Genomic DNA, 13239 nt, shown 5'->3' on the forward strand with positions numbered 1-13239 from the left:
CAGTACCTCCCATTTCTTTTTCACGTAAAGGCTTAGTAGAAAATGACAATATCCACCTGCTACACTGTGCAAGTGGGGAGGCTGGCCCTGAGGGAGGCACAGGCCTGGGGCCATACCTGGAATTAATCTGTCCACAGCACAAGAATCAGGAAAGTTCTCCGATTTTCTCCTTAGATATCCTTGCTTACACAGGAGCTCTGGCCACATTCTCCTCATCCCCACTGCAGATAAGGGATGGGGAGATAAGCCAGACTTATCCCCAGGGTGAGGTGAGGTACAGGCAGCATAGGACCTGCACAGCCCCGCCCCCTCCCCACACAGCAACCCTGCAAGACTGGGTGTCCATCGGTCACCATGATTCCGGCCAGCTCCTCGTCTGGGAGGCCGTAATAAAAGGGTGGTAGATGCCGGGGGGATTATCACCAACCCCTCTGGGCCCGAGGAGCACATAACCTTATGTCCGCCCTCGGTGAAGTACCTGGAGCCCCCATGGGCCCGCCCAGGGCGCCACGGCGATGGAGCTCATTAGGTGGACTTGACCTGGCTGCCCTCTGGGATGCACCTGCTGCTACGCAGGGCTCTCTGACCCCCCTACTCCCTGGGATCGCAGTCACCGTGGAGGATAACACACAGCTTTCTTCTTTCAGCCATGGACAACCTGCAGGAGAGAGCTCTACACATCCGGAAGGTCCTCCTGGTCCTGCCCAAAACCACTCTGATTATCATGAGATACCTCTTTGCCTTCCTCAATCAGTGAGTAGATGGCCCAGGGAGCCACCGGGTCAGGCCTTGGCTTCGGCCGTGGGACGTTGATGTAGGGACCTCTGTTGATTCATCCAGCACAACAGATACTTACTGAACACCTGCTACGTGCTGGGCATGGTTGTCGGATGTAAGAATATATTGTGAAATGAGACAAAAGCCTGGATACCACGCGGCTCATGTTCCAGCAGAGCACACAGACCATAATAGACTCGTCAGGTAGCAATAAGTGCTTAGAAGAAAAATAAAATATAAGTTAAGGGATTGGGGGCAGGAGCGAAAGAGGGAGAGACTCTGCAGAGGGGTGGGCAGCAAAGCCCTCTCTGGGGGGACGTGACCGAGCAGCCGCCTAAATGAAGTGAAGGAAAGAGTCCAGGGACCATCAAGGCCACCAAGCCCCGAAAGTCATGGCAGCGATGCATTTGGATCTGAAGAAGCCTTGGGAAAGTTGTAAGCAGAAGAGAGTTGTAATCTGATTTTTTTTTTACATGATTTTTATTTTTTTCCATTATAGCGGTTTACAGCGTTCTGTCGATTTTCTATCGTACAGCAACGTGACCCAGTCACCCATACCTATACACATTCTTTTTCTCACATTATCCCCCATCAAGCTCCATCATAAGTGACTGGATAGAGTTCCCAGTGCTATACAACAGGTGATTTTTTTTTAGGTATTTTTAAAAACCCGCCAGCTGCTTTGTGGGACAAGTACTATAGAGGAATGTGGAGAGAAGCAGGAACACCTCACCGGAGGTTATTGGACGGTCTTGGCTGGGCCTGGTGTGGCTTAGACCTTAGACTGGGGCTGTAATGATACAGGGTGCTGGATGCGGTCAGGTCTGGGATCTATTTGGAACGGAGCTTCGACGGGCCCTGCTGATGGGGAGGACGTAGCATGGAAGGAAAGAGAGGAGTTCTGAATTTTTGGCATGAGCAGCGGAGAAGTCGTGATGCCGTTTATGGAGCTGGGAAGACAAGGTGTGAGGGAGGGAATCAGGACGAGATGCCGATGCGGATGTGTTAACTTGGGGAACCTTTCTGCCCTCCAGGTAGAGATCGTAAGTGGGCAGCTGATCATAGGAATCAGATGCTCAGAGAAACATGGGGCGGAGGATCCGTGTGGAGTCCTCCAGTACTGATGGTAGCTGATCAGCCAGGGCGTGAGTGTAGCTTGAAGAGGGGTCTGAGGACCACAGGCATTTCTCCCTGGCTAAGCGGTGTGTCCTCGCCCAGGGCAGACATGGGGGTCCCCACGGGACAGCAAAGACAACAGGCCAGAACCTGCAGTGCTTCTCCCTTTAGCACCTCTGTCTGTCCCCATTATTTTCACTGCAGCATCTCCTGCAGTAGCCTAGCCTACAGTTTATAAATGGCCAGGTAATGTTCATAGATATCTTCCCTTTAAGTCCACTGTCTTAGAAACACTGAAACCTTTGAATATTGGGAGGTTTTACTTTCTTTAAAAAAAAAAAAACTCACTTTTTAGTTTCTCTCGGAAAAAAAAAAAAAATCCTGGAGTTCCCATCATGGTGCAGTGGAAACAAATCCAACTAGGAACCATGAGGTTTCGGGTTTGATCCCTGGCCTGGAAGGATCTGGCATTGCCGTGAGCTGTGGTGTAGGTCGCAGATGCAGCTTGGATCTGACATTGCTGTAGCTGTGGCATAGTCCAGCAGCTGTAGCTCTGATTCGACCCCTAGCCTGGGAACTTCCATATGACGGGTGCAGCCCTAAAAAGCAAGGAAAAAAAAAAATCCCTAGTTTTGGCAGTATGGGATTTGCACGCCCATGTGGCTGCAGTTCCCTGTGGAAGAAGGGCTGCTGCCTAGGTGAGGTGGTCAGGGCTCCCCATTTCGGTCCCCAGGTTTCCTCAGCACTCCCCAGTGTCAAGGCTGAATTCAGCTGCTATTATCATCACTCATGCTTTGTAGTTTTTAATATAGTGGAGGAACATTTCTCCAGACCCACAAATCTATTTAAAAAAGGGAAAACGATAAATAAATCAAGGGACTAGGGTGTTTTAGCTCATATCTTTGTGAAAATGAAGAGTCTTCCTAGTGGACTGGTCTCTAATTCAAAGAAGTACAAATTCAGAGGCCATCTCAGGAGCCTCGACCTACCCTAAAAGCATCTGAGTTAGCAGCCCCCACCTGAGACCTTTCTGGGGCCACCAGACCATCCTCTAGCCCTGTGGCTGGCCCCGCAGAGCGACAGAGGGTCCCGGCCCTGCAGCGTGCTGCCTCCACGTGGCTATGCCTGCACCATTCATCAGCCAAGCCCTGAATAAGCACCACGACTGCCTTTGGTTGAGAGCCCCTTATGACTCACTCACATGCTGCCCAGAGATAGAAACTTTGGTAATGACTCTCATTTGGTCACCCCGAAGCCACCAAGCCTTGTCTACCCTCATGGATCAATATCTGCCTTCAAAGAGCCTAGTCTGCTCCCCACAATCGAGGAGCCTGATGGTCCTGGGTAACCAGGCAGGAGAGCAGACAGGTCCTGGGGAGACCATGTTCATAAATAAGCACAGTGGCCTCGTTCTCTTCCCCATGTTTCCTTCCTGCTGAGTGGAGGGGTGGGAGGAGACAACAGAGCAGGCATCATAAGAGCTGAGATCGTGGCCACTATCAAATTGGTGGGAAAGCGCACCAATCCAAATGATGACTTTTGTTTTACTTTTTTCTTCTGGTTAAAAAAAAAAGATGAACTTGCTATCAAAGTATGTCATTGAAAAGATGCAGCATTGATAACCACAGTGTTTCCTAGAATAATCAGTGGGGTGCAGGACACAGGGGATAGGGAAGACTACCTGCCTGCATGGGAAGGTGACAGGTGATAAGTATGCACTTGCAGGAAGGTGTAGGCAGAGTTGGTAGGTAGCTCTTTGTGAAGACTCGGGCTGGGCCCAGACTTTTAGGACCCTTCCCCTTTGTTGTTATAGGTCCTGAGGATGTGTGAACTTTATTTCTGGCCATGATCTTTTGGGGGGTTGTACATCCTCCATCTCAAGGAACCCCCAAAACTCATATATATATGTATACTCCTTATTTGGTGCACTATGTTGCGTGGACCTGACCAGGTTCCTACATATCTTTAGAGCTAGTATCCAATCCACTGTATGAACCTTGGGTATCTACCTGTCCAGCAGGCCTTGTTAATTAGTAACATTATATTTTTTTAGCATCTGCATTGATTATCAATTGCTATGTAATAAATGACCTTAAAACTTAGCAACTTAGAACAATAAGCGTTTATTAGTATGTCACAGTTTCTGTGCATGAGGAATCTAGGTGCACCTTAGCTGGGGGACCTCTGGCTCCAGGTTTCATGAGGTTGCAGTGAGTGTATTGGGAGCAGGGCTGTGGGCTCTTCTGAAGGCTCAACTGGGAAAGGATCTGTTTCCAAGCTCGCTTACGTGGTGTTGGCAGAATTCAGTTTCCTGCTGGTTGTTGCTCTGAGGACCTCCTTTCTTGGCTGGCTTTTGGCCAGAGGCCTCCGTCAGTTCCTCACCACATAGGCCTCACCATAGAGCTGCTTGTGACATGGCAGCTGGCAACCAAGCAGCAGAGTGAGAAAGCACCCGAGAAAGACAGCAGCCGGTCCTTGGAACCTCATCGCAGAAGTGACATCCTAGCACTTCTGGCATATTCCATTCACTAGAAGTGAGTCACTCAATCTAGCCCACCCCCAAAGGGAGAGAACCGCACAAGGGCGTGATTACCAGCAGACAGGACCGGGGGGTTCATTGTAGAGACTGCCTGCCGCAGCATCTGACTCCCCAGTGGGTGTTTGCCCCACAACCAAGTGTTTGCCCCCTCACTACAGCTGGCTCTGCTGCTTGCCTTTTGAAACCTGATTTCTTCAGATGTCAGACAATACCGTCTAAAATACTAAAAGTCTCTTGCTAATCAAGGGTGGTCCACAGACCAGCGGCATCCACATCTTTTAGGAAAGTGTTAGAAATGCCGACTCTCAGCCCCTCCCCCACCCCACCCCCAATGACCTATGAATCAGAATCTGTATTTTGACCACGTCCCCTGGTGAGTCATAGGCACATGCAAGTCCAAGAAGCATCGCTCTACGTCCTCACATATTGCTTCATAATCTAAAAGAGGGACTGAGTGGTGCTTCTCTCATGGTTAAGACGCCCCACTGTTTTCCAGAAAAGCTGAGTCCTTCCTTTAAACCTCACCATCTCAGGTGCCTCCTGGTTTGCAAAGATTCTGTCTGCACTGCTCTCTTCAGACGTTCACAAGGAGGGTTTTAATTTCTATTTGCAAATGGACCAGTAGAATTTTGGCCAGATTATCTTAGAGACTCGCAGATGCTCATGCATGTATTCATGTATTTATTGAACATGTATTTATTAAGCATTTACCGTGTGCTTGACCTTGTTTTAGTTTCTGGCTATCGAAGATGACACCAAACGGCCAAGGTCTCTGCCCTCATGGAGCCTACATAGCACATAGAATTGGCAGAAGACAGGCAAAAGTAATAAGTACACATGTCATATGTTAGAGGCTCAGGGCTGTGAAGAAAATTAAAGCAGTTTAGGGGACTGAAGAGTGTGAGGGGTGGGCGTGGGGGGTTGCTCTTTAATATGCAGTGCTCAGGGACACCTCCCAGAGCAGGTGGCAGTGGGTGGTGGTGTGAGAGAAGGACTGAGACAGTGTTCCAGAAGCCACATAAAGTATTTCAAAGAGGAGAGTTCCCATGGTGGCTCAATGGAAACGAACCTGCCTAGTATCCATGAGGATGTGGGTTTGATCCCTGGCCTTGTACAGTGGGTTAAGGGTCCAGCGTTGCTGCAAGCTGCAGTGTAGTTCACAGTCATGGCTCGGAACCTATGTTGCTGTGGCTGTGGTGTAGACCTGCAGTTGCAGCTCCAATTCAACCCGTGGCCCAGGAACTTCCACATGCCACAGGTGTGGCCATAAAAGAAAAAAAAAAGTATTTCACGAAGGAGTATGATAACCGATGTCATACGATGAAGGGTCAACTAAGGAAAGGCCTGGATCAGCAACATGGATCTCCCTGGCCTTGAGGAGTGTTGTCTTGCTGGAGAGGAAGGGGGCAAATCCTGATGGGATCAGTTCAAGCTAGAAGGGGTGCCGACGATGGATAAGCAAAATGCAGTAGATCTGTACAGTGGGACAGTAGTCAGCTAAGTGCTGCTGAATCGTGCACTTGAAAATGGTTAAAATGGGAGTTTCCATCATGGCGCAGTGGTTAACGAATCCAACTAGGAACCATGAGGTTGTGGGTTCGATCCCTGGCCTCGCCCCGTGGGTTAAGGGTCTGGCATTGCCGTGAGCTGTGGTGTAGGTTGCAGATGCGGCTCAGATCCTGCGTTGCTGTGGCTGTGGTGTAGGTCAGCAGCTACAGCTCTGTTTCGACCCCTAGCCTGGGAACCTCCATATGCTGCGGGAGCAGCCCTAGAACAGGCAAAAAGACACACAAAAAAAGAAAGAAAGAAAGAAAGAAAGAAAGAAAGAAAGAAAGAAAGAAAGAAAGAAAGAAAGAAAGAAAGAAAGAAAGAAAGAAAAGAAAAGAAAATGATTAAAATGGTAAATTTCTGGTGCATGTATTTTACCATGTTGCGGGGGTGGGGGGTGGGGGGGAGTTCCCTGGTGGCCTAGCAGTTAAGGACTCAGTATTGTCACCGCTCTGGCTCTGGTTAGATCCCTGGCCGGGGAACTTATGCATGATGCAGGCACACACACGCAAAAAAAAGACAGGGAGGAGAAAGAGAGAAGGTGCGAGTCTGCCGAGGCTGCCATAACACAATACCACAGACAAGGTGGCTTAAACAACAGAAATTTGTTTTCTCTCAGTTCTTCGGTCTAGGAGTCCAAGATCGAGGTGGCAGCAGGGTTGGTTTCTGGGGACACCTCTCTCCTTGGATGATGGACGGCCACCTCGCTGCATCCTCACATGGCCTTTCTTCTGGGCACACACTTGGAGAGAGAGCACTGGTCTCTTTTCCTCTTCTTCTAAGGACGCCAGTCCTGTAGGGTTTAGGTCCCAGCCTTATAACCTCATTTAACCTTAATTATCTCCTTAAAGGCCCTTTCTCCTAATACACTCATTCTTAGGGTAAGGGCTTCAACAAATGAATGAGATGAGCGGCAGACAAATTTAATCCATAACAGAAGGGGTGAAGAAGAAGCAGAAAATCAGGGTCAGCAGGTACAGACAGCCCTCAAAGAATTTTATTACAAAGGAGAGAAGAGGAGTTCCTGTCATGTCTCAGCAGTAACGAACCCGACTAGTATCCATGAGGATGCGGGTCCGATCCCTGCCTTGCTCAGTGGGTTAAGGATCCGGCATTGCTGTGAGCTGTGGTGTAGGTTGCAGACACGGCTTGGACTTCTCATTGCTGTGGCTGTGGCGTAGGCCGGCAGCTACAGCTCTGATTCAACCCCTAGCCTGGGAACTTCCATATGCCATACCTGCAGCTGTATAAAAAAAGACAAAAAAAAGGGGGGTTGGAGGAGAAGAGAATGGGACAGTAATTTTGGTGTGGATATGGGTTAAGAGAGAACTTCATTTTTAAGATGGGTGGTATTATTGCACATTTGTGTGCTGGTGGGGATGACCCAGTAGAGAAGAACTGATGATGGAGAGAGTAAGGTTAAGTGTTGGAGTGATATTCTCCAGGGGGTGGGAGAAGGTGGGATTCACCACTTAGGAGGAAGGCAAGCGGGTTGATAGATGCGGGGAGCATAGAGGATGGGGGCGGGTGGCCTTGTAGGCCAGGAGGATGAGGGAATGCCTTTGAAGGATCATCAGGAAGAGTCAGCCAGAATCCCCTTCCACTTCTTACCTCTTAAGGAATGTTTTGGGGAGTTCCCGTCGTGGCGCAGCGGAAGAGAATCCGACTAGGAACCATGAGGTTGCAGGTTCAATCCCTGGCCTCGCTCAGTGGGTTAAGGATCTGGCGTGGCCGTGAGCTGTGGTGTCGGTCGAAAAAGTGGCTCGGATCCTGTGGCTGTGGTGTAGGCAGGCAGCTGTAGCTCCAATTCGACCCCTAGCCTGGGAACCTCCATATGCCGCAGGTGCAGCCCTAAAAAACAAAATAAATTAAAAAAGGAATGTTTTGAGGAAATCCGTTAAGCCATGGATTTACAGATTCTCAACCCCACATTTCACCTGGGGCCATGGTGAAGAATACAATTTCTCTTCATCCCTTTCAAACCCCAAATCAACCCTGATGCATAATATCTTACCTGTGGTCTATGGGTTGTTGCCACATCAAACCTCTGGGGCCTGTAAAGTTGAAGGTTTTTAAGTGAAATGTCATATGTGTAAAGCAGTCTGTTCAGAGCTTCCTGCTCTCCCTGAGGATTTAAGCTTTTGATGCAGGGATGCAAAGCCCTCAGCATGTTAGATAATGCCTGCCAGGAGAAGATGGGCAGACTCCTGGAAATCAGTGACTGCCAAACATCGCCAGCCCTCTTTCCATTCCCTGACTGGACTCCAGAGTCCTGTGTCCGGAGGCACACAGGACATTAAAATGACAGAAAATATATACATTGATCATCACCTATGTGCCGGGCACAGTGCTAAGTGCTTTGCATCTATTGCTTCATTGAATCTTCACAACGGCCCATCACTGCCCCCATTTTTACACTGAAGATACTAGAGAATTAGAACAAAATGGTAGCCCTGGTAAGCCATGGAGCTGGGACTCAAAAGCAGGGCTGCTGGACACTAACATCTTTGGGGTATTTTGTTTTATCTTTTAAAATGTCATCAAAGATACAAATGTGCATCATTAATAAGTAAAAAGTCCAGAAAGTACATGATGAAAAAACAAGTTTCCCACACCGATCCTGATTTTCTCATTCCCCCCCAAAAAGTCTGTGTTCCTAACCACTGCATCGAACTATTTTAAGATGCGCAGAAGAGGATGGCTTCGGTCAGAGCAATTAGGACTTTCCTCGTGCAATGGACAGGAACTAAAGGGATAGAGCCCTTAGAGGAGATGGCGTGTAGAGAAGTCAATACCAAAAAACAATTTTTAAAAGAGAGAGCTTAAAAAAAAAAAAGTTCCCATCGTGGTTCAGTGGTTAACAAATCCTACTAGGAACCATGAGGTTGCGGGTTCCATCCCTGCCCTCGCTCAGTGGGTTAAGGATCTGGCGTTGCCATGAGCTGTGGTGTAGGTTGCAGACGCAGCTCGGATCCCGTGTTGCCAGCGGCTACAGCTCCGATTGAACCCCTAGCCTGGGAACCTCCAGGTGCCTTGGGAGTGGCCCAAGAAATGGCAAAAAGACAAAAAAAAAAAAAAAAAAAAGAGGGAGCTGTTGCCAGTGTTACTCACTTTAGATATCTCCCCCTTTTTTTTTTTTGTACGTGGTTAGTTTGTTTTTTGCTTTTTATTTTTTTTATTTATTTATTTTTTGTCTTTTTTTTTTTTTGCCATTTCTTGGGCCGCTCCCTCGGCATATGGAGGTTCCCAGGCTAGGGGTCCAATCGGAGCTGTAGCTGCCGGCCTACGCCAGAGCCACAGCAACGCAGGTTCCAAGCCACATCTGCAACCTACACCACAGCTCACGGCAACGCTGGATCGTTAACCCACTGAGCAAGGGCAGGGACCGAACCTGCAACCTCATGGTTCCTAGTCAGATTCGTTAACCACTGCGCCACGACAGGAACTCCGGTATTTTGCTTTTTAGAGCCACACCCACGGCGTATGGAGGTTCCCAGGCTAGGGGTTGAATCAGAGCTGTAGCTGCCGGCCTACACCACAGCCATAGCACCTCGGGATCCAAGCCACATCTGCAACCTACACCACAGCTCATGGCAGCGACGGATCCTTAACCCACTGCTCAAGGCCAGGGATTGAGCCCACATCCTCATGGATACTAGTCAGATTCGTTTCTGCTGCACCACAACAGGAACTCCAATATTTCTTTAAAAGTAAAAAAAAGCATTGTTTGAGGTCTTATACTAGGTACAGACTGCAGAGTCTATAAGGATTATTAGTGTCATTATATTATACACAAAATTGTGTGCATTATATTATACACAAAATTGTGTGCGTTTGTTATATGCTCAATATATGCATTTCTCTGGGGAGAGACGCTTTAGTTTTTGTCAAAGTCTTGAAGGAGCCTGTGTCCCTTAAATAGTTAAGAATCATGGCTTTAGTTCCTAAACTGAGGTATTCCCACTGCAGAAGGGTAGAGAGAGAAGGCTCTTGGCCTGTATTTTACAGGGAGTAAGAAATGGACCTGGACCCATGAAAAGTGGACTCCACTCCACAGGGTCATGTCCTCTCTGGCCCCTGGTCATTGCAGCCACCTAGGAGTTGAGCAGTCTGTTGCCTTGGAAGCCTGGACAAGATTCCCCATCTCACAGAGCTTAGCCTGGGACACTCAGAGCTGGAGATTATTTCCCTTTGGTCACCAGGCTTCCTAGAAATTGCTGGTTCCCTTCCATGTCACCAAAACATTGTCAGATCACACTAAAGAAACAGGCCTTCCCCCTTGTCCCTCTGTGACACCAGCACCAGCCCAGTCTGGGAAGAGCTACAACTCTAGCCTTTTGGTTTCTCACGCCTTCGCTGCCCCTGTTGAGGTTACCAAGGTAATTTTCTCGCTTCTCTCTCTCCAGGTTTTAATTTGACCAAGAAGTAGGTTGGAAAACGTCTTCCTGCCTTTTCTGAATCTCTGCTCTCTTTTAAGTCAGAAAGGACTTTGAAAATTAAATCATTAAGACCTCCTATGAAGCAGTCCAGCCACTGAGATCTATCACTCACCCCTCGTTGCGATCCTCCCTGCATTTGACTCAATCCAAGAGAGCAGGGATTCTCAGCCATGGCAATTGCTTAGCTCCTCTGTTTTGCAGTGATTCTCTAAGGAGGACTGGGGACATATCTGAATCTTTATTAGAAGAGAGAATCCTTGAGTTAGAGAGAGATCAGCTTAGTCATTTGAGTCTGGATGCTGGATACACTAGAAATAAACTCTGCCCAATTCTGAAGAACAGCTATGCAGATGAAGACAGCTGAGTCCCTGGCCTCTGGTTCAGCATGAGAGGGCTTTGGTCTCCTTTTAAGATCTGTCAGAATCCCGTCCAGATGCCCCTAAGGGAGGCAGAAGCCCTTGGCAGAGCTCACCGTTCTGCAGACTGTTGGGGGCGGGGCTGTATCCAGAGCTAGCCCTGCCTTCAGTGCCTGGCCAGACAGACCAGCGGGGACTCATCACAGAAGGGCTTGCTCGGGTCCTTGGCCAGGGTTGGAGAGATGGCTAGAGCAGCTTCTGGCTGCAAGTGGGGAGTTCCTGGGATAAAACACCCAAGAAGGAACTCAGGCTGCATCCAGGGGAAACCTGAGCAGAAGCTGAATTGCATGCTGACCTTTTTCTGAATAAATCCTGAACCTAAGAGTAGAGGAGGCTATTATGGAAATGGAAAACAATTGCGTGAGCTGTCCCAGAAAGAAATTCACGGGCTTGATGGAATACAAAAGCTCGTCATCTGGCTATTTTTTAAAATAAGTCTAGAGCTTAGAATGGAATAGCCCTAATAATTGGATCATTTTGCTATGCAAGAAGGCACACCACGCACAACAGCCGGGTCTCCTGACCGTGTCATTACCAGGGCAGCCCAAGGAGCTCCGTCTGCTCTGTCAGCCCAGCGGGTTGGTCTGTGGGAGCGTATCCAGTCTGCCGAGTGGCATGTCCTCCAAGCAGGGGGGGATTTGGTGGAGAAGGTCTCAGATGTGGGTGGGAATCGGGGGCGTGGGGGCTAAGGAGATTTGAACAGGGAGCTAGAGAAACAAGACAGGTGAGACCTGCAGGGAGGGACCGCCGCTTTGCCTTTCCTGGGCTCCTGAGCGACTGTCCTGGCGGTCATTCTCTTCTCTCCCCCCGCCCCCCCGCCCATGAACTTTTCTGGAAGGGCTCTGACGCCCAGAAAAGCAGGTGGCCATTTGTGGCCCTTCTGTTCATGCTGCCGCGGTGCCCGCTGTAGTTGTGATCACTGGGCTTTTGTGCGCATGCTCCTCAGCTTGCCCCCTTTCCCTCCTCCTCCAGTTTATCCCAGTTCAGTGAAGAGAACATGATGGACCCCTACAACCTCGCCATCTGCTTCGGGCCCTCGCTGATGTCGGTGCCTGAGGGCCACGACCAGGTGTCCTGCCAAGCCCACGTGAACGAGCTGATCAAAACCATCATCATCCAGCATGAGAACGTCTTCCCCAACCCCAGGGAGCTGGAGGGCCCCGTCTACAGCAGAGGAGGGAGCACGGAGGATTACTGGTAGGGGGCTCGGGGCTGGAGGAGAGATGGCGTCACCCACACACCCAGGCATGGGGGCCAGATGGCCAGGCGAGACCCAGGGAAACACCCAGCTCCTCCCTGCCGCCCACTCCGAGCTGCCCAGCTCTGGGGTTACTGCAGGCAGGTGCCCCACCTGGTCCCAGCCTACAGAGCAAATGCCACTTCAAGCCACCTCCCTTTTTGACAGGGGAGTTCTGGGGCGGGGGGCGGCGTACTGAAAGAGGATGATGACAATAACAGGAACCTTAGTAATCTCCGGGAAAGGAAGTTTGTATCGAAGTTGCCGTTCACCAGGCAGCAGCGACGGTCAGGCTCCTGCGCTGAGCTGGCTCGTGTGAGAGCCACAGTCCTGCGTCCCAGGGAGTTTCTTTCTTATCGGGAAGAGTTCAGATGTGAGGCATGATTTCCCGACTAAGAGTCTGCACAATGATGATTTCCTCATGATCTCAGACACCTGTGACAAGAAAGAGGGGTAAGGTCCATTGGAGGCAGGTAAGGGCCAGTTCTCCCCACTTTCGTGGCTTGGCTGGGAACAGGAGTAAAAAGAATCCCTAGAGCACATCTTTATTAGACCTTTTGATGAGACAAAGAACGAATCACTATTTCCATTCTACAGATCAAGTCGCTGCAGTTCAGGGAAGCCAGGGACAATCGTTGAGGCCACCCCAGTGGTGGGGATTCCAGCCCTGACCCCTTGACTCTCAGTATAGGGCACCACCCACTGCCCCACACTGTCCCCAGTGTGCCACGTACAGGGTCATCTTTCCACGGGACACAAAGACAACTGCCTCTCTTACTCCCAAACATCCATACCTCCTCCTCTCCTCCCCTCTTCCCCTGAACAGTGTGTCAGCCTGGGCTGAAAGCATAAGCCATCCCCAATCGGATTCCATCTGAATTCAACATCTGGAACCAATTCGGCCAGCCCCATTGCTATAGACTGAGGTGGGGCAGACAGGGGAGGTTGCGTACTTAATTAGAGGCCAAGTCGGTCCATGCTTCTCCCTGATTCCCACAGAAAAAGCCTCCGACCCAAAGCATGAGGAAAGCGCTTCCCATGAGACGATAAACATAAAAACACCCGTGACATCGCTGGGTTCAGTCTCCTCCACTGGCCTGCCCGTTGCAGCATCTGGGGCCGAGCTGGAGAAACCCAGGCTCGCCACTAGGAGGGCAGGCTTCTGAT

The 13239-nt window shown here is 49.8% G+C and overlaps 1 protein-coding gene across 12 annotated transcripts in view; it reads left to right on the top strand.

The window, feature by feature from the left end:
* SRGAP2 (SLIT-ROBO Rho GTPase activating protein 2) overlaps nt 1-13239 on the top strand; it is a 279254-nt gene that overhangs the window by 249056 nt on the left and 16959 nt on the right. For all 12 annotated transcript variants that reach the window (XR_002335789.1, XM_021063302.1, XM_021063294.1 and 9 more), the window contains exons 17-18: nt 648-753; nt 11808-12032. Coding sequence is in view for 11 of the 12 variants with exons in the window: in XM_021063302.1 (XP_020918961.1) it covers nt 648-753; nt 11808-12032 (331 nt within the window). In the remaining variant the exon portion in view is untranslated. The remainder of the gene's footprint in view (nt 1-647; nt 754-11807; nt 12033-13239) is intronic.

This window comes from Sus scrofa, chromosome 9 (assembly GCF_000003025.6).
Source record: "Sus scrofa isolate TJ Tabasco breed Duroc chromosome 9, Sscrofa11.1, whole genome shotgun sequence".
Lineage (NCBI taxonomy): Eukaryota > Metazoa > Chordata > Mammalia > Artiodactyla > Suidae > Sus > Sus scrofa.